This window comes from Ostrea edulis, chromosome 8, assembly GCF_947568905.1.
Source record: "Ostrea edulis chromosome 8, xbOstEdul1.1, whole genome shotgun sequence".
Classification (NCBI taxonomy): Eukaryota; Metazoa; Mollusca; class Bivalvia; order Ostreida; family Ostreidae; genus Ostrea; species Ostrea edulis.
This window is the reverse complement of record NC_079171.1, coordinates 5,589,271-5,611,815: the sequence shown is the minus strand read 5'-3', so window position 1 is coordinate 5,611,815 and position 22,545 is coordinate 5,589,271. Positions and strand designations below refer to the sequence as shown.

General features: G+C 35.3%; 2 protein-coding genes and 1 long non-coding RNA gene across 3 annotated transcripts in view; all 3 read right to left on the bottom strand.

The window, feature by feature from the left end:
- Window positions 1-2,794: 2,794 nt before the first annotated feature.
- LOC130049387 (uncharacterized) lies at window positions 2,795-4,208 on the bottom strand. Its single transcript, XM_056146842.1, has 3 exons — window positions 4,133-4,208; window positions 3,331-3,411; window positions 2,795-3,066 (listed from the first exon to the last, which is right to left on the bottom strand). The coding sequence occupies exons 1-3, from the start codon at window positions 4,158-4,160 to the stop codon at window positions 2,795-2,797; spliced, it is 381 nt and encodes a 126-aa protein (XP_056002817.1). The 5' UTR covers window positions 4,161-4,208.
- Window positions 4,209-5,144: 936 nt separating this feature from the next.
- On the bottom strand, window positions 5,145-5,570 carry LOC130049864 (uncharacterized). Its single transcript, XR_008798196.1, has 3 exons — window positions 5,499-5,570; window positions 5,301-5,351; window positions 5,145-5,204 (listed from the first exon to the last, which is right to left on the bottom strand). It is a non-coding gene; the product is annotated as an uncharacterized LOC130049864 (long non-coding RNA).
- A 10,920-nt stretch (window positions 5,571-16,490) lies between these two features.
- The window catches only part of LOC125662214 (sterile alpha motif domain-containing protein 9-like), a 54,980-nt gene continuing 48,925 nt past the window's right edge, over window positions 16,491-22,545 (bottom strand). Inside the window, exons 8-9 of the mRNA XM_056148036.1 lie at window positions 18,077-18,364; window positions 16,491-17,434 (exon numbers count right to left, since the gene is read on the bottom strand). The gene's annotated coding sequence lies outside the window, so the exon portion shown is untranslated. The remainder of the gene's footprint in view (window positions 17,435-18,076; window positions 18,365-22,545) is intronic.

The following is a 22,545-nucleotide window of genomic DNA, read 5'->3' as shown; positions in this document are numbered from 1 at the left end:
AGGTAAAACTGAAGTAAATGTAATAAACAGAAAATTCAATGTTGTTGTTGGATATATAATATATTTCACTCATGGGACAGGATGTTTTCTATATTTTTATAAGTGTGAATACATACAAGATTATAAAAAGAATCATGTCTCAAGAGTGAAATAAATTCTATATATCATATAACTAGTAATGTACCAGCCCTGATACACCTATCTTGGATAGGGTGAGGCACAGTGCTCCCACTGGACCAGAATTCCCTTTCGCCACTTTTTCGGGGAACGGCGCGGCACAAATAATCACATGCTTTACAATTATTTCCATCATATTATATATTATTTTATTCATTACACTTATTTTAGCATTTTGAATCAGTTACATTACTTAATCATATCCAGTTACCATACCTAAACACTTCTTTCTGAAATAATAGGAAGTTGATTTGTTGGATAAATTCCATTATGGAAATCAAAATGCAGATAATAAATCATATAAATATTAACTTCATGATGCTACACCCCTCAGTGACAACACTGTGTACATTGCCGGAAATACAGATGTCACAAAACATCAAGCCCAATTTAGAGTCGTATCTCAACCATTCCCTATTAAATTTCCGTTTTTGTATGGAAGGTTTTGCAATTTGGACACAATCAGATGTTTAAGCAGGTGGGGTTGACTGTAAAGCCAAACATAGTTATTTTTTTTAATTTTAGACTGACTAGGGTCAGAAGCTACAAGTTTAGTGTCAAAATAGAATAGGGTGCATAGTCTTATGAAATTAGCATTTTTATACTGTTGCGCACCGAACTTCAAAGAAAATTATTTATTAAAATTGCTATGTCCATATCAATGGTGACCAACCCCATTGTTTATGAAATATTCGAACTAAAATCAAACACATCAAAATCAAAATCTTGTAAGCAACGAGTTTGGCCGCAAAAACAAACAATTGATGTATTCATGTATATACATTATACACAATAATACGGACAATTTAATTACCGGTCGGTTCTCTGGTTAAGAATTGACATTAATGTGGAGATGATTGAAAAACGATAATGAATAAGACTTTAAATGTTAAACAATTGACCACAGCAGGGTACACGGCTGTCCGATGTACTTTATTACATACTCACTGACTTTTTTGCAGCCATAAATTACCTGAGGCTTTGACCAGATCTGTGTGCACTGGAGCTACGCGAGATTTCCGGTCGCACACGTTGACTGAATAAACAGATTTTGACTGCATAAACAAACAGGCGATAATGTGTCACTGACAAAGGATTTAAAATACAATTTATTGCAAAAGGGGATTTTCACCACTATCAATTTTTTTTCGCCATTTTTGAAAAAAATTCGCCATTGGCGAAAATGGCGAAGCCCAGCTCGAACACTGGTGAGGCAGCTGCAAGTAGGTAGGGCTGTCTCGCCCTAAGGGCCGAGATATCTATGTCTTAGTCCGTTGTCAAGGGGCTGTCTCGCCCTCAAATTTCAAATGGCTATTTTTTCTTTAATCTTTTGAAATATATCATAACTACATGAAAAAATGATGTTAGACACAATTTTTTTCAAATATAATACTTTCTCCCACGACAAAATTTAATTTAAGCAGAAAAATTAAATAAAAACGTTTTCAAAAATGGCGCTAAATTGCAGCGAGTATCTAAGCAAAGGGGGTAACCCAAGTAACAATTGTTTATTTAGAACAATAACACGTGTAACTTCATTTAAAAACAATCAACGTTCTAGGCGACAGAAAACAGTAGGAGGATTATGAAGGGTGATACTGAAGTATTTTCAGAAATTCCCGGTCCTAATGGAGATAAAATGTTGGACTTGGCAATAAAACGAAAAAAGCAGAACCATTGTTTACCGACGTATTTCAACGACTTATAGATGCTAAACAGATGGGAAACGGTAAAAGAAAAAACTTACTTCAGTATATGGTAACATTCCCTAAGCAAAGAAAATAGCAGCATCAGATCTGTAAACATTCCCGTTCATACGATGACGCCACGTAAACAAAGTTCTACAACTCTTACAAATTATATGAAATAATGAAAACGGACGAGTTTGGTAAATCCGAAAAAATAAATAAAAATAATTCAATTATTTCCAATTTTAGTATTAATTAGCAAGCCCCTAGGAGCTGCTTAATAGGGTATACATGTACATGAACAACACAGCGATAGATATGACAAGTTTCTCAGCCAAGCAGTTCAGTTTCTAGACCACATGAGGGGATGTCCATAATTAATCATCCAATTATCGTGACCAGCAATGGAATAAAGTTACAAAACCTAGACTTTAGCATGTTTCACAATGCCAATAGTACTGGAAACATAACCATTAAAGTAAACTCACTGAAAGAATGAAATAGTCAAATATCGTTGTACAGTATACCATGTATTTATGTTTGGGTCAATCTCCCCCCCCCCCCCCCCCCCCCCCCCGAGTGATCTCAGGGCCAATCCCAGTTCCGAGATCATCATTAGAGTGTGATATTCTATATATCCAACAAGGAAGACATTGAATATACTATATTTACCTTCTGTTAATCTGAGTGTACCAGATATAGCTGCAATAATGTAACCCTCTCCATTTTTTTTATGGCCTGTCCAGAAAATGTCAGAATAAAAAAATCGAATACGGCTAAATTATTGCAGCTATACCATATCATTTGAATCAAGTATGCTGAATGCTAAGGAAAGATGAAAAGAAAGACGATAATAAGTTTTTTGTCTTATATCATGTATATGTAAATTATTCAATTTACACTACAGTATCATTCATTACTCAAAGCCATTATAGATGTAAATACATTGACCAGTGTCTTAGAAGAAGTTCAGAATAAGTAATTTTCTGTTCAGTTTCATCGTTGTTTTTCTTCTGTATCTGTTCCTTTAGTTCTCGGTGTAATTTGCTTATTCTTATTTGTATGAGGGCAAGTATTCTTTCGTATTGCTTTTGGAATGATCTGTCAGTTTGTACCAGTCTCTTATACTTTTTATATTCGCATGTCTCGGGTGTTTGGCCAAGTAGAAACATGATTAGATCTTCAGTGGTGTGTTTTGAGGCTAAACAAGAAACAAAAGCAGGTATTCAATTTCAGGATATAAAATATGGTACATGCATGTGCACATAAAAATAAAACTGATATTAATTGCCATGTGTAAGGTTGAATATTGTTAATATATATCATGCTATAATTTTTAGAATGCCAGCAGGAATGTTTTACCATTAATTTAAAGTACATAGAAAAGAAGAGATAAATAAATGCACTTTTCTGAACATTGTTGATCAAGCTTCATTCAGGTCATGCATTAAGAATTTCGACTTACATTTCTGAACAGGCATATTGATTGGCATTTTGCTATCGGACTCTGATTTAGCAAATAATTTTCTTTTGCATCCACGTTTCACTGTAAGAAATACAATGTACACATATCAGATCATGCTAGATTCATGCTTGTTTGAATAGAAGTTTACATTATGAAACCTTTAATAACATAATCAATTATCATTTGGCCAAAATAGAATATGTTTGTTTCCTAACCCTACCTATGTTTTTGCTGCCAACGCTAAATATTTTATTGATGATAAATATAGGATAATAATAATAATAATGCACCAAAGCGCAAGGCCAACAACATTTTTTTCTTCAGGCAAGTGAAATTGAGTTCGGGCATGTGGATTTCCTGAAAATGGTTGCCCGAATGGCTTGTGGTTTGCAAATCTTAATATCATTGACTGAAAATATATAAAATGGTCATTTCTTTGTAACGTCAAAAATGGTGTAAGAATTAAAATTTATGTAATAGGTGGTATCCAGTCTTGAGTTTTCGTGAAGACTGGATATCTACTGGATAAAGGAGTAAACGTGCAGTAAATTGTGTGTGTACACTTTAACTACTATTCATCTTCAAAATGTTTGAAAAGTATAATTTGTAATGCATCTAGACCGGGATTTGAACCTGCGCCGACCAGAGGTGAGAGGACGTGTGATTTTGAGCGCAATGCTCTAACCACTCGGTCACGGAGGGCCCCCGATTATGGAGAGTGAAATAGGAAACGTACATATATATCTCATTTTGGTCGATGTGGTATTAATGATTATTGCTTGTCGTGCTGTAGGATGTATACCTTTTGAGCATGTTGAGGGTTGTTCCATTCTACCTTCACGATTTCTGTACCTTTTTTTTTTTCTCTATTTCTCTTTGTACTTTCTGAAATAAGCATAAATCTTCAGAGCATTGTTCCTTTTTCTTTCAGGAAGCCCTGGGCATAAAGAAGTTCTGGTAATTGTATGAAGATGGATCCTGTATATATATAGGTTTGGGTTTGGAGTTTCCTTTTATTTAATACTCTGGCTAGTATTTAAATGTAAAGAAAGAAAAAATAAAGAATAAATAAAATCATTAAGGCAGTAAAAAGTGTAATATGATTACACCTAACCTAAATGATCAAAGGAAATGTGATTTTGTCATTATCTCTTTTTATGTAGTACATGACACAATTAATTGCTAATAAGTAATGAAATGGTATGAGTATTTGTAATTGTATTTTATTCTTCCCTCTTCCAGAAGGATACATATTGTTTTTGGTAGGGCTGAAACGATACGCCGCCTTCACGATACGATACATATTGCAATACTTATGCCACGGTTCAATATTTTCAATACAATGCAATTTACAGAAGAAACTAATAATAATATCGAAGAAAAAGTTAATTACCAAGATTCAAAATCTTAATTTTAAAAGCAAACTATTTCCAAACTGCCAAACAGTAAGACACCTGTTGGCTCTGCAGTTTAAACTAATAAAGTTCATTATTATTTTCATCAACCTCAAGGCAAACAACATTCTGAACTCTATGCAACGCCATTTTGTCCCTCATACAGGTAAAAATAATAAGTACAGGCCGAGTCTGATGTATTTTACTAAACCTGTTTGTATTAAACACATCGAATAAATAATCAAGGGCATGATTAATCGAACATTGAATCAAGCGTTTATATTGAACAGTATCGATATTTCGGTGAATTGTTTCAGCCTTAGTTTTTGGTTAATTTAACAGTACTTCCAATATAACATTGAAGTTTTTGCAATTTAGGAAAATGTATGAAAGGCGGTGTACCATCAGGATTGCTATGATCAGACGCATTCTGGAAGATAGGATTATCCAACTCCGAATTCCTTGATGCAAGGTAAGGGGCTGTAAATGAAAAGAGATAATACATGAGTAACCATGGTAAACATTTTAGTCCTACGTTTCATTGGTAATGATACAAACTTTGTTCAATATACTTACGATCACCATCATCAGTATTTCTTGGCCTTAAGTGGTCTTCAAGATAAACATCTATGATAAACAAAGACACAAATAGGTGACTCATGACCCAAGGATAGACATTAAGTTTTTATCTCACTTCGTATTAAAGGACTGTTACTATTATCCACAAATTGAAAGAGTGTGGGATTGTAGGGCGACTTGAGACTTGTGACTTACCATCAGGATATCTAAGCAGTGCCACATCCTGGAAAGTTTGTTCGACAGCTGTGGTTGATGCAGGATTGGTGTCTGTAATTCGTAGTAAAAGACTGTTACTATTATCCACAAATTGATAGAGTGTGCAGTTGTAAGGAGACTTGAGACTTGTGACTTACCATCAGGATATCTGGGCAATGCCACATCCTGGAAGGTTTGTTCGGCAGCTGTGGTTGATGCAGGATTGGTGTCTGTAATTCGTAGTAAAAGACTGTTACTATTATCCACAAATTGATAGAGTGTGCAGTTGTAAGGGGACTTGAGACTTGTGACTTACCATCAGGATATCTAAGCAGTGCCACATCCTGGAAGGTTTGTTTGGCAGCTGTGGTTGATGCAGGATTGGTGTCTGTAATTCATATTAAAGGACTGTTACTATTATCCACAAATTGATAGAGTGTGCGATTGTAGGGGAACTTGAGACTTGTGACTTACCATCAGGATATCTGGGCAGTGCCACATCCTGGAAGGTTTGTTCGGCAGCTGTGGTTGATGCAGGATTGGTGTCTGTAATTCGTAGTAAAAGACTGTTACTATTATCCACAAATTGATAGAGTGTGTAGTTGTAAGGGGACTTGAGACTTGTGACTTACCATCATGATTTATTCAATGCTGTAATAGTATGTTTAGCTCACCTGAGCCAAAGGCTCAAGTGAGCTTTTCTGATCAAAATTTGTCCGTTGTGTGTCAGTGGCGTCGTCGTCGTAAACTTTTCAGATTTTTTTTATCCTTCTCAAGAACCACTGAACCAATTATAACCAAACTTGACAAAAGCATCCTTGGGTAAAGGGCTTTCAAGTTTGTTCAAATAAAGGGCCATGTCCCCTTTAAAGGGGAGATAATCACAAAAAAGCAAAAATAGGGTGGGGTAATTTAAAAATCGTCTCAAGAACCACTGGGCCAGAGGAGCTGAAATTTTCATGAAAGCTTCCTGACATAGTTGTGTACGATGTTGATCCTGTAGTGTATTTTCAACGCGTCTGACATATCTTAAATATTCTGTCATTATTTACAGTTTTGTCCACAATGCCATCATTTAACAATTGATCAAAATACTGCCACCTTTTAGGATTTTGACGACATTTCGTTTAAACGGGTTTCTAATAATGATTCTATTATTAAAACTAAACCCGAACGGAAAAATGGAACCGAACCCGACCCGAACAACATGACCCTGTGGTGTCTATTTGAGGGTTTTCTGTTGTGATATAAAGTACTATATGACTACATAATGATTTTCCTCCAATTCTTAGCATTTGTACATCATGGATTGTTTAGCACAATCATCTCTTAGCAATGACTATTTATATCCATATTGGATATGTACATGTAATTTAAATGGCAGTTGTCATAACTTAATCAAATTTATTCACTTTACACAAGTATAATCCTGCTAAAAGAAGTGTGCATATGCGAACTCACACACATGATGTTCATCATCCTTGATTACTATCTTGCTCCTTCAAGATACCTATTCCCGTTGACAATGAAGTGCAAGTCGACTCTCAGGCCCTTCAGGCCTTTGATTTTCTAGTTATCTAGTGATGCTTTAAACTAATAGTCAGGTGAATGATAAAGCATATGGATCTCTTGCTTTTATTTAAAGGGAAGGTAAATTATTGATTATTTATGTAAAAATATATGATACCTTTGTGTTTTGGACAGATGTACATAATCTTCCCATTGTTATAGGTTTTCAACCGGTGAAGAGGAAGGGGCAATTTTCCACAGGCATACTGATCGATGCATTTTGTCCACTGCTGCTTGATCCACATCCTCTCCTGATTCAATGATGTTGAGCGGAAGTGATGTAAATGTGGTCCCTGTGTTCTGTTGCAGTCATCATCTGGACCATCAAAGAATCGCATACCCTCATCATCTGTAGTCCACCAGATGGTGTGTCCAGGAAGAATGAAATCTGAGATACGTTCCAGGTGACTTTGAACCAGCAATGGAAATTTGTGTATCATAGTTGCTGTGATTATCGTTTGTTTCTGTGGAGGAAGTAATTTGGCCTGTTTGCTTATAGTAGAATTCTGTTTTGTTATAGTTTCTGAAGGGTCATTGTTCGAGGAATGGAATTGGAATCTCAGCATTGCATTGTCTACAATGTATGATGGTTGTCTGTTCGTTGTGTTCTCAGAAATACGTCTCAAAGTCCCGAAGGAACGCTCCTCCTGTTTTGGCACAATAGATTTTAAGTTGAGGATTCGAGCAGTTTCAGGGACATGGATAGTTATGCTGTGGAAATGATTTCCATAAAATTTTCTTGACGTAATCTTTTGTGGTGTTCCTATAACCATTTTGCAGAGAAAGCCAAACAGGAAACATTGGTTATACAGTCGCAGTAGTTGTTTCTGAGAACGCGTGCTGTAACCAGAGTAGCATATGGTGACTATATCAACAAGGGAATTTACAAGTTTAGGGACGTTTTCATCCAGTTTTCCTTCTTCAAATTTCACCAATGTGAATTTGGCAAGTTTTACTGCATATAGTCTTGCATCTGACCCCTTTACTTGATTCTTGTTGCCAATTGCTGTGTCGCTGAATGAAATAAAATCTTGTTTGTTGAGTTCTCCAACATGGTTTGGTAATTCTTGAATAAGATTTTGAATAACGTTGGTCAAATCATGCAGTGGCTCACATGCTAATACTTCATACCTTTCAATGTTGAGTGCTTTTGTTGTTTTTAAAGGATCTTGACAACAGAGGGCTGGTGGTCTAATTATGCCATGCATTATTTCAGTCAACTTTTCCTGTACCGAGTTTTTCTTCTCATCTTGTGGCCAAATTCTCCTGCTCTCTAACTCCTCAATGATGTCACTTTTCTTCAATCCTTGAAATGGATTTACTGTCCCAGATGCAATCTTTTGCCAGGCTTGACCAGCTACAACATGTGTTCTTCTTTCTTCTAGTGTCAATGGATCTGTTGTGTAGCAAGAAATGAAGTTGTTGTGTTCAGTGCTACGTACACCACAGAGACAACTGAATTTTCCTCCCCTCTGTTGACCACTTTCGAATTGTCTGGCTGGGTTATCACCAGTGAATACTCGCAGGATAGGTTTGATGTTTATGATCTGGGACAAATCTTTCAGATCTTCCAGTCTTGATTCTGTGTAAGTCAGTTGTTCTTTATCACTGCTCCCTGTAAAAAATCAATGCAGCAGTTCAATTTCAGTTACTCCATAATAAGGCCTTAAAGTACAACTTTCTATGCAATAAAGCTTAAGTTTCACTGAAGTATATTCTAAGACATATGTGCATATGTACCAGGCATGTTATAATGGATATAGTATGAATCGTGTAAAAAAAAATTGCTGTTGAATTTTGACTGTTTATTTTATTTTATTTAAATTATTATTATTACAGGTATATACTTTTTACATGAATTTTTTTTTCATTATTATTTATTCAGACTTTAAATATATACTGTTGATTTTTTTAGGGTAAATGATACTGCTAAAATGATTAGAGGATTTGGACTAAGAGTTTTAGATGTCATAGACTAGCTGAGAAGTGTAATCTAGGTTCCTAGTACATGTTTCGTTTACTGGTTGCATTGTTTGGATCTTGAATTAAACTTGTGTCATGTCTTTAAAGACATTTGTGTAACATATGGGGTCATGTGCTTGTATGTTTTTTACAGAAATGCAACAAACCTTGAATTTGTATGATTTTTACACAATGTCGGTTGCAGCTACTTTGATTGTGACATTTGAATCCACATATTTATTTATAGACTAGCATATATATATATATATATATATATATATATATATATATATATATATACTTCCTGAAAATGTATTGATATCTGATATCCTTTCATGTGATGCTTCCTGTTGGAATTCATAAATGAGTATTTTTCGTTTTGAATACATCTCTATAGGGAAAAGTATATTATGGGAAATTTTTACCAATTTTGTTATTTTCCTAGTCTGTGATTCATATGAAGGAATATTAATTTTAATTCCTGAATTTGTTTTCAGATAGTGTAGAAAATAATATTTTCTAGTTTATTTAGAGGTTTTGCAATTTCGATTTGAACAAAACTATGTACCTGATATTCCAAAGATATAAAGCTGTGGTCTCTCCACAACTGACTGTACATTGATAGGTTTCCTCTCTGGGTATTTTGAATGGTATTCCTGGTCTGTGAGGAAATTGATAGGGTCGTAGAGAAAACATGTCATGAAGCTAACATACGAGTGATTTAAAATGTTTGAATGGTCATGCCACATTTTCAGTTTCCATTCACTCTGAAGTTGCTGAAAATATTCTCTGATATCTGTTACATTGTAATGGTTTTCTTGGATTTTTCTTCCAAATTCTTCAAGATGTTCAACAGACATTTCTTTAAAGTCAGTTTTTCTTATAACTCCTGCTTTGTCCAATCTTTTAAATTCATCCTCTACAATTTTGGGTAATGGAATTTTTCTGCCATGTATGTGTGTGGTTTTTTCTTCCAGTTCACCTTCTTTGTTAAGTAAATTTGTCTTGTAGGGTTTTGGTGCTAATTTCTCTCCAATATAGAATTTCTTTTTCTCGAGATGACTTCTTATAATTGACTTGAAATCTTTAGCTGACCTTTGTGTTGGAATTGTTAATTTGTTGCCGATTTTTTTCTTTCTTCTTCTAATTCTTCTGAGGTAGTCCTTGTCCTTGAGAGAGTGTAGGCCTTTTGAAATGGCATATTGTTTCAACACTTGGCCAGCATTTCCAGGAGTCTTGCCTTTGACTTTAATTTTAGTTTTCTCTGCGAGTCTTGTCCAATTGATAGGTCTGCTTTCAGGAATGGCTGAAAGTGCCTCAGAAATTGCTACCTGATCGATGCTGTATGATTGGAAGGGTCCATGATGAAATTTCGGCTTCACACTATTTTCTTTTTCTTTTTGCATTCTTTTCCGTACCTCCTCAGCACACAGTTCAGATGGCAAGAAACCAGTTGCAAAGCGATCCCTGTCGTGTTGTTTATACGACTTGCCGGAAGCCAGGAAGTATTCTAAATTAGTGTCCCCTTCCCTCTGTGATGTTTTTGTTTTTTGATGAGAGTTTCTGATTTCATCGCTTGTCTGTTTTCTTTTTTCTTCAGGTGTTTGTTTCGGTGTCAGGTTCAAGCTTTGTCCAATGATGGATGTGAAATTTTGGCCTGTTTTTTCTTCAAACACTGGTTTTATTGTGTTTATGATAGTTCTTGCAACATTTATTGACCCTTTCACAGTTTTGGGTTGACCTAAAGCGCCCATAAGCATGTCTGTCATGTCATGACACAAAGAAACTGCTTCCTGTCTGTCTTTGCCAAAAGATGCATGCAGTGATGACAAATCATTTTCAAAATTACATGGCTTGCAGTTTTCAAGAGAATGACGTAATTTTTCTTTGTGAGGTAATTTCTCCCAACTTTGTAGACAAAAGCCTTCCACAAACCTTGTTTTTTCATTATTTTTGTTGTAGCCTTTGAAATATTTTGATTCTGTTATGTATTTTTGAAGAAGTTGTATCCGCTTCTGAAAGACGGCCGCTGGGATTTGCATTTTTGGATATTTGTACATGATTTTGTTGTACACATTATGTCGATAAGAATTGGAGGGGTATGCATTACCATTTGGAATATTGTTTGCATTTTCTTCATTGTTCTTCTCCCACCAGGCCACTGTTTTTGAATCTTTTGTTGACCTTGCAAGGATAATTTTTGCAAAGTTGCAAAAATTCATTTTTACACTAACACTGTCTCTAGCATTATTTCAACTTTTCCTGTACAGAGTTTTTCTTCTAGGGTTGATGTTTATGATCTGGGACAAATCTTTCAGATCTTCCCACCTTGATTCTGTTCAAGTGAGTTGTTCCTTATCACTGCTCCCTGTAAAAAAATCAATGCAGCAGTTCAATTTCAGTTTACTCCATAACAAGGCCTTCAAGTACAACTTTTCTATGCAATAAAGCTCAAGTTTCACTTAAGTACGGTTAGGATTTTGGCAAACTTTGTATGTGTTGTCCTTGAAATCTTCTACCACACAAGTTTTTACTATATAACACTGTATAAGGCATTGATTCTCATGTGCTATTAATTTCTCATGTATACACTTGCTTGCGACTACTAATAGTTTAACCTGTATTGCTAATATTCACTGTTGGGATATGGGCAAACTTGGTATGTGTTGTCCTTGAAATCATTTATCTCACAAGTTTATATGCACTGTATAACACTGTCTAATGCATTGATTCTCATGTGCTATTGATTTCTCATGTATACACTTGCAACTACTAGTAGTTTAACCTACATCTTTGTTAGTATATTGGCCTACTTTGTATTTGTTGTCCTTGAAATCATCTATCTCACAAGTTTATATGCACTATATATCATTGTCTAATGCATTGATTATTGTGTCTTAATAATTTCTCATATATACACTTGCAACTACTAATAGTTTAACCTACATTTTTGTTAGTATATGGGCCTACTTTGTATTTGTTGTCCTTGAAATTATCTATCTCACAAGTTTATATGCAATCTATAACACTGTATAATGCATTGATTCTTGTGTCCTATTAATTTCTCATATATGCACTTGTTTGCGACTACTAATAGTTTAACCTGTATTGCTAATATTCACTATTGGGATATGGGCAAATTTTGTATGTGTTGTCCTTGAAGTTATCTATCTCACAAGTTTATATGCACTATACAACACTGTCTAATGCATTGATTCTTGTGTCTTAATAATTTCTCATATATACACTTGCTTGCAACTACTAATAGTTTAACTTGTATCTCTGTTAAAACTTTGTATTTGATGTCCTTGAAATCCGCTACCACACAAGTTTTTTCTATTTAACATTGTCTAATGCATTGATTCTTGTGTCTTACTAATTTCTTGTATACACTTGTTTCAAATTTACTAATAGTTCAACCTGTATCTCTGCTAATATTCATGGTTAAGATTTAGGCAAACTTGGTATGTGTTTTCCTTAAAATCATCAATCTCACAAGTTTATATGCACTATACAACACTGTCTAATGCATTGATTCTTGTGTCTTAATAATTTCTCATATATACACTTGCAACTACTAATAGTTTAACCTACATCTTTGTTAGTATATGGGCCTACTTTGTATTTGTTGTCCTTGAAATCATCTATCTCACAAGTTTATATGCACTGTCTAATGCATTGATTTCTTGTGTCTTAATAATTTCTCATATATACACTTGCTTGCAACTACTAATAGTTTAACCTGTATCTCTGTTAAAACTTTGTATTTGTTGTCCTTGAAATCCGCTACCACACAAGGTTTTACTATTTAACATTGTCTAATGCATTGATTCTCGTGTCCTACTAATTTCTTGTATACACTTGTTTCAAATTACTAATAGTTTAACCTGTATCTCTGCTAATATTCACTGTTAGTATTTAGGCAAACTTAGTATGTGTTGTCCTTGAAGTTATCTATCTCACAAGTTTATATGCACTATACAACACTGTCTGATGCATTAATTCTTGTGTCTTAATAATTTCTCATATATACACTTGCAACTACTAATAGTTTAACCTACATCTTTGTTAGTATATGGGCCTACTTTGTATGTGTTGTCCTTGAAATCATCTATCTCACAAGTTTATATGCAATCTATAACACTGTCTAATGATTCTTGTGTCCTATTAATTTCTCATATATGCACTTGCTTGCGACTACTAATAGTTTAACCTGTATTGCTAATATTCACTGTTAGTATTTAGGCAAACTTAGTATGTGTTGTCCTTGAAGTTATCTATCTCACAAGTTAATATGCACTATACAACACTGTCTAATGCATTGATTCTTGTGTCTTAATAATTTCTCATATATACACTTGCAACTACTAATAGTTTAACCTGTATCTTTGTTAGTATATGGGCTTACTTTGTATTTGTTGTCCTTGAAATCATCTATCTCACAAGTTTATATGCACTATATATCATTGTCTAATGCATTGATTCTTGTGTCATACTAATTTCTTGTATACACTTGTTTCAAATTTACTAATAGTTCAACCTGTATCTCTGCTAATATTCATGGTTAAGATTTAGGCAAACTTGGTATGTGTTTTCCTTAAAATCATCTATCTCACAAGTTTATATGCACTATATAACACTGGCTGATGCATTGATTCTTGTGTCCTATTAATTTCTCATATACACACTTGCTTGCAACTACTAATAGTTAAACCTACATCTTTGTTAAAACTTTGTATTTGTTGTCCTTGAAATCCGCTACCACACAAGGTTGTACTATTTAACATTGTCTAATGCATTGATTCTCGTGTCCTACTAATTTCTTGTATACACTTGTTTCAAATTACTAATAGTTTAACCTGTATCTCTGCTAACATTCACTGTTGGGATAGGCAAACTTTGTATGCGTTGTCCTTGAAATCAGCCATCACACAATTTTAGTTCAGCACCAAATGCATATATATCGGTATAGATATACTAAATGGGTGGGAAAAAATTATGCAATTAAAAAAAAATTTTTTTTTTGCTGTTTTGTAAACCTTAGAGGATTTCCACCCCCCATGAAAATTGGATTTATTTATTTCTATAACAATATTAAAAAAAAATAAATGTTCTTCAAATGAAAATAATTTTGTTTGATAAAATATATTTGAGTATCTAAAAAAAAAAATTCAGTGATTTTCAATTGTCTAATACGCACTGATATTGCAGAACGCATGCATACTCGTGATGACATGTTTGTAAACAATGACGCTAGGCCCATAACGTAACATTATGCATTACAAACATGAAAGTGTATACATATATTGTTGTTTATTTCACTCAATTTTCATTAACACTCCTTTTATACCTTTTAAGATTTATTTTTGCATTCCAATACATGTATAGAATAATGAAATATAAATAAAAGAAATGTTTGAAATATGGAGAAGTATTTGTTGTTGTTTCTTCGTACGGCAATATTGAGAAATACAGTTTTGTTACCATCAAAGAATTCATTGAGACAACGCCAGAAAATTTCCATTTTTTAATTTTTTAAACACAATGGTGCATTGATAGAATGAAGAATATATGCACTTCATGAAAAGGAATAACAACTGTGTAAATTGGCGCTGGCATTACTCTTGTAAACCGGTTAGGGATTACGTCCCCTGAGTTCTGAGTCATTCGAGCGTTTTAAACTCGTGAAAACAAACGAAAAAACGTGAGACTGCAAAAAGAATGGGCTAGCGTAAGTGAATGCTAAGAGATTGCGAACAATAATGCTGACAAATGATAAGTAAAAATACTTTAGAATACGAATTGTGTTTGGGTTTGTACGTTTATCGTCTTGTATTCCATATTTTTAACAAAAATGAGGAGGTGCCCCCCCCCCCCTCTTCCATTGACACGAGAGGTATTTTTGGGGGGAAAACATTGAAATGTCCATTTCATACAGACCCAAGCGAATTTGATTTTATTTAAGTCGTTTTACACCCAATGATATATTTTTCTGCACTTGAATGCAAGTCTTTGCGTTGCGCTAGGACGATTTAGTTAAGGCACTTTGATGACTATAAATATACGGTCACGTGACCCTGGATCATGTGATTTGACTGCCAGCTGTGTAAATCATTAGACTGACGATTTCTCTAACGGAAATTGAATGCAATCGCGGAGAAAATTATTATGAAGTGAAATAATTATGATTTATTTTCAAGTGTTTTTTCTCTATAAATTTGATATGGTACACCTTAACTGCACTGCGTGCTGATATGAGAAAACAATTGGATCATCCTGTCCCTACAATATGCACACCTGCAAATGACGGTGAAGTCTTGTTAAAAAAAGTTTCAAAATTATCGGATAAGCCATATAGGGGCAGAAGTGTTTACAAGTTTTTTTTTATATCCTCCACCCTCTTATATCCACTATAACTTTTAGGAAAATAATTAGATCCTCCCATCTCGACAATATGCACATGTACATGTGGCAATGAAGCATTTTACAAAGTTTCAAGTCTATTCAATAAGCCATATAGGGAAAGAAGCGTTCATAACATTTTGTGACAGACAGACGGACGGACGGACAAAAACAATATGTCTGTACTGGAATAGAGGAGGGATCAATGTCAGTGATTTTTGGATCCGGTAATGAGCCACCAAAATAAGCCAGGAGCCCCCTTACGCCAGTTATACAAGTTTCTTCTTTTCTATCTCAGTGGTTCTCAAGTAAAATATTTATAGAGGACTCCATCCTATCTTTTACGTTTTCTTGAATATCTGCCCCTCGAAGGGTTGGGTCCCTTCATTTGATTATTTTTGAATGTTTTACGTATAAAGGATGCTTTGTATTAAGTGTGGCTGGAATTGGACTAAGTGATACTAACGAAGTTGGAAATATGTAAAATTTACAGACGGACAGACAGACAGACAACAGACAAGGGATAATCATTGCTTATAGACTAGGTGAGCTAAAAAGAGAGAAATTTTACCAGCTCGATACAAAACACCATCCCCAGAAATGGATCGGATGGCAAGGTAACCTGGCCACTTCTGCTGTTAAGAGACAGGAAATGCTCCTGCAGTCATTGTCTCACCGTCTTTTGAGGCCCAGGAAGCTGAAAAACCAAAGTGGCAATGAGTGCTGGAATGACCAGAAATCAGACAGGGAAGCAAAATTTTGCTAAGTGTATTTTTCAAGACAATTTTGGCAAGCAAACCAGCTTGTTGTCGGTTTCATGACAAAATGTAATCGAGAGACTCACAGGCTTCATCAGTCACCTGAGTATTAGTTAAAGGTATGACTAAGACTAAGAAATCTACAATAATTTTCCTACATTAACCATGCCCTAGATCTTGAACCTTACAGAGGAGCATTGAATTATTGACCCCCGCCCGATGTATAACCTATGGTTGTGAGATTTACAATTTCTGGTACACTGTACATCTTCTTGTTTTTCCTGAATAAGCATTTATCGGTAGTAAGGGTACTTTCATATGTTAAAGACAATAAATCACAAAGATTATTCAGACCCCACCCTGATACCCAAATCCTTACCCCAGAATCTTGAAATTTAAAATTGCGGTGTCCATCAATAGCATTAAAGAAGATGCTATTCAATGTTTTACACATATACACTACATGCCAAGTTTGGTCCCTCCTAGAATAAAACTACACTACCCCTTCCCCTACAGGCACATCTTCAGTATCCAAACAAAAACTGTAAACTAACATACTCCTTACTTGAAAACTGACATCAATCAAAGCTTAGACATGATCAAGAGTGACCCATAACGAAACTACTCAATAATATTTTAATACTTGATAGAAAAATAAAAATAGAAACAGGGAATCTGACAGACGTACACATTGCTGCTCATAATATGATCCGTCTAAAGACGGGCGTATAAAAATGTTCAATTGTAGGTGGACGACGCACGACAACAGACGCAGAACAATACCAATAGGTCATTCGAGTGACTCAGGTGACCTAAAATGCATTCCTGGAGAGTCAGGCAGTACTACATGTCATCTATTATTAAATGTTTAGTTTTATGCAGATAATTAATGTAAACTGAGGCAACACATGCAGTTATAACTATTGTATTTGACCAATGACCAGATTGAAAGCATTCAAACAGCATCATCTGAAATTACATCACTAGCAAGTGGTGTGTTATAATTCATATTGTCTAAGGGAGGTAACTGTAATATCTGCCTTCTTGCTCTGTACAGTCTGAACTTATTACTAGAAAAATGAATACTTCTCTGATTCTTCTTGGGAGAAATGAGGACTCCCACTGTTTGGTACACCCCAGGAAGACCACAGCAATGTTTATTGAAGTATCCAGCCTCCACCAGCAGGTCATGATGGGCTGAGACAAATTCTTCTCTGCACGAACACTTCTCCTTCACACAAGTCCCTAAAATTCCAGTGACAAGTTATGACTAAAATTGAGAAAATAAATGTGTGTGCATTCAGGCTTTATTGGAAGCAAAATAAATTCTTGATTTCACTTTTAAACTGTAGTATGAAGTAACGCAATGTAAATAAATTCAGAAATGATTCTAAGGAGTTCTTAACATGTTGTCTTAAGGAGGATATTCCCAAGTCTTGTCAGAATGTGGGTTAGAATAGGTCTTCAGTGCCCCTTGCTTCTCATAAAAGGATTCTTAATGTGGAAGACTGCTAAACCCAAAGTCTTGTAGCAAGTGTGGCACGATAAAGACCCCTCCCTGCTCAAAGGCCACAAGCAGTGAGCATAGCCCTAAATTCTCCAGCCCTTCACCAGCAATGATGACGTCTCCATATGAGTGAACACTTATCAAGTAGGACGTTAAACAATATACAAATCAACCAACCAACTTTATCATTTGCTGACAGTTAACGTGGCTTATAAGAAAACATATATATGTTTTATCAGTATTTAATCATGAAATCTGAGCCAGCCGTTTTCATATATCCTTTGGTCTAAAGGAACAGTAAACATTCTCAACTGACTAATACAAATCTAAGTTGATAGCCGGTTAAGTGACCAGGAAATACAATTAATCTAACCCTGTACCTGTTCAGCTGAGAATGAGAACTTGTTCCATTCTTGTATTACAGAGGTTGTCTCGAGCTGTCCAAGACAAGACGATCAAAAGCAAGTTTCCAGAGGAACAACAGCTTTTTTCAAACACCATGACAATATGTCCTTTCATATTATTCAGTGCTACTTTTTCCGAGAAACTTCTCTGTTCAGGCGTACAGTGTTTTCCACTCTTCTGATAATGGACCAGGCAGCTTCAATCAATGTCTGTGTGTAAGGGTAGGTGTCGCCCTCCACACCATTCTCTAAGTAGACAACATCCTAGATAAAGTATAGACAGTATGAATAGAATTGTATAAAACACATCAAGATGAATCTCAGTTGAAACAGAAAATAAACAAGACATAATATAGGCAGAATCACGAGCCCGAGACAAAATCATAGACATCCCGAGCATCATTCAAATTGTTCAGATCAAAATCATTAGCTCTTCAATCATTCTTAGATATTAAGGATACATGTGACATTTCTGATTCTGATATTTTCTCTCAAATCATTTTTTCATCTCCTTGATATGAAGAGTTCTTGTGTGAGTTCCAAAATATGTTGAAATTTTATATTGTAGTAAAACTACCATTTTTTGTGTATTGGTCGGGTAGTTAAATAGTTAAATCACATAACTAGTAATGTAAGGGTCCCAAGTTCGATACCCGAATGTTTCAAAGATTTTTCACACATTCTTATCCACAGTAATGCCCATTAATGTAAATACAACTTACTGTAATGCATTATAAACAAACTTGTGAGCCTACCCTAAACCCAATAGTCGTACTATGAACAAACTTAGCATCCAACATCGAACCAGAGATTTATTTTGTGAACAAACTAGTGACGCAATGATGAATCCGAGAGTCATATTGTGAACATATCTACTGACTCAATGTTAACTCATGAGTTATGTTGTAAACAAACTTGTAATCCCACCTTGAACCCGAGAGTCATGTTGTGAACAAACTTGTAATGTCACCTTGAACTCAAGAGTCATGTTGTGAACAACCTTGCAATTTTACCTTGGACTCGAGGGTCATGTTGTAAACAAATTTGTAATCCCACCTTGAAGCCGAGAGTCATGTTGTGAACAAACTTGTAATCCCACCTTGAACTCGAGAGTCATGTTGTGAACAAACTTGTAATGTCACCTTGAACCCGAGGGTCGTGTTGCAGTGAACAAGCCTGTAATGTCACCTTGAACCCGAGGGTCGTGTTGCAGTGAACAAACTTGTAATGTCACCTTGAACCCGAGGGTCGTGTTGCAGTGAACAAGCTTGTAATGTCACCTTGAACCCGAGGGTCGTGTTGCAGTGAACAAACTTGTAATGTCACCTTGAACCCGAGGGTCGTGTTGCAGTGAACAAACTTGTAATGTCACCTTGAACCCGAGGGTCGTGTTGCAGTGAACAAGCTTGTAATGTCACCTTGAACCCGTGAATCGTGTAGTGAACAAACGTGTTAGTTGTTACCCACGGTGAACTCGAGAGTGATGTTGTGAAGAAGCTTGAAATCACACCTTGAACTCGAAAGTCAGTTGTACGCAAACTTGTGACTCTAAGTTGAACTCGTGAGTCATATTGTGAACAAACTTGTAATTCCACTTTCCCTCTGTAAAATTAATTTAAATTTGTGGTTCCTTTGCAAAATTCTGGTGACCTCATCCTGACCTCAGGAGTCATGGTATGAACAGACATGAACATATACTTCACGAGGATAAGTGCATATTAATTTAATTTTCGTCGTTAATTTTGTATCCGCAGTTTGAGAACATTATCTAGCGAGGATGCAGGCATTATACTAAAACTAAAGAATTATCATTGAAGGATTTAATTATTTCAAAAAACATTTTAATTGATGGTTTTTTAAAATACATTTCTATATATAAAAGTTTTATACCTCTATACTGGCCCTTTGTAAAGGGTGATGGTGTGTACAGATATAAATTTAAAAAATCCTTACGTGCTTCATTCTAGTCACAGAGACCACAATGTCAAACAATTTTATTTAGTTCCATTGGGAGGGGGTCAGCCCCGCCCCTTACATGTGTGGAGAATGTAATAAAAAGTGGATCGCACCCCCTCCCCTAACTAAATTGTCTGGATCCGCCACTGGCGTATTTACGTTAGGTCTGCATGTGATCACCAGACTCGCGAGACTGAATGTAAAACTAGGCCTAACTAGGCCTATATCGTTAATACAACTCTATATAGATAACCAGACAATTCAATAGTACCTAGTAGTGCTGTACCCGACAGTCATTTTCAGTACATACCTCCAACTATCCCTAAAATAAGCTTTCCTTCAGATTCGGCATCCATTATCATTTTCAGAGCAAGTGTCTTCTGCTTCGTAAAGAAAGACAACTCATGTCGATTTTTTATGGTATGAAATGAACAAGGTCGCCTCCCCATTGACATTGCGAAAGCAATAAAAAAAAAATGCAAACTTTGTAATGGCGATACCTGCTCATTGGAGCGGCGAGTATAACAGCGATCCGTGGTCAATGAAGCGACAAAGTGTAAAATTGGGTGTACATCTATATGTGTGTGTCTATATACATGTTCTGAAGATCACGGGTTCGAGTCCAACAGGGTTTTATTTTTTTCATATTGTTTTCTATTTATATCGCATTTTTGCCTAAATAAAATAATTTTCAATATCAAAATATTGTTGTACATAACCTTTTTTCATCCATATCAAAGTTCGCGGGTGTAGCATACCTCCTTTCAGAAAATGATTACACATATTCAGTCCTGCGATTTCTGTCACTAAATGAAGGGATTAGCAAGTAATAATCGACCTATTAATTTTAAATTTCTTAAGCATTTTTCTGGCAAGAAGAATATTAGGGGCGGGTTCAGGAATTGAGGTTAAGGGGGCAGCTTTATGAAGCAGGGGACCTGAGGACCGCCTTGAGACCCCCAGTGTATCAAGAGCGAAGCCCTGCTGTGGGTCCCGGAATTTCCTGGATTTTACAGATTTTATAGACCTTGACATGTGTCTCCTATGTAGTGGTCATTTTCATTGTTTCCTGTCATTTTTAATAAGGTGAAATTAATAAAATGACGCAAATGCTCAGGTTTTTTGAAAAAGAAAAAAAGGTCTCCCAATAAAAGTAATTCAATAAATCAAAAAAATTAGTCATTTATTTCTCCGAGAGTGGAAGAAATTATTGCTTTGTTATAGTTTACATTTTTCTAAACAAGAGGCAATGATTTACCCTAAATTGGAACATTTTAGGGGGCGCCGGCTACGCCCCCATAAATTCGCCACTGAAAACAGAGCTGCGTTCTTTCAACCCATCTTGGTGTAAATCACACGCATGAGTACATTATGACGATCGAGGTAACTATTATATATATACATGTATAATAGTTACCTCAGGTATATATATATAATATATATATATATACACAAAGCACTAAAATGACCAACGACACGAACAACGAGATTGTCAAATTTTCGGGACGACCCGTCCCTTCTTCAGGACAAACGAAAACAATTACATAATGTGGTCAATATCAACAGAGTTGTTCGTGTCGTTGGTTATTTTAGTGCTTTGTATAATTTTTTGTATTTGACCTTGTATCCATGTTGTGGATCCGACACTCTGAGGTATCGGGTGTTGTTGGAACTTTAGTGCTTTTATATATATATATATATATATATATATATATATATATATATATATATATATATTTTTTTTTTTATTTTTTTTTATTCATTTACTCTGTGATATCTTAAAAGGAAACCAGCCTTAATCTATTACATGTATTAAGCTCACTGGTTCATATAGTCCTTCATCGATTAGAAGTTTAGGGCCCATTTATACTTTAACGCAATATTTGTGAAAATAAATACTTTTTCTAATCTTAAAATGTCTTATTTTCAGACAAAGGATCTGACTGAAAAGTATAACGACTTTTCTTGAAGACATTGATAGAATGGGAAAATGTCAAGATTCGGGTGGTAATCTCATAGGCTTGGGTTCGAATATGCCCCCCCCCCCCCCCCCACCAAGAAGCTATCGACATTTTAACAACGTAAAAGGTTTTTTTTTTTTTTTTACCGAGGCAGCTGCCTCGGTTGCCTCAATGGAAGCTACGCCACTGAATCTGAATTTAAGTCACAACACTCAAATTAGACCCCCCCCCCCTTTTTCTATATCCAGTTCATCTCCCCAATATAACCGACGCCCCTGAAGAGAGCAGTCAACAACCCACCTTAAATAAAACAACAAAACAACAACTTAACAGAGACTTTAACAACTTCATGCTTGCGACCTTCATCTCTCTCTTAAAAAACCACATAAAGACATTGTATTGTTCATTGTCGTCGTTTTCTCTTAAATATGAATAATTACAAGTACGTACAATATAAATACATGTAATATCCACATATAAGTTATGGAAACGTAACAGCTGAAAATCACCTGACCCTGACTTATATCC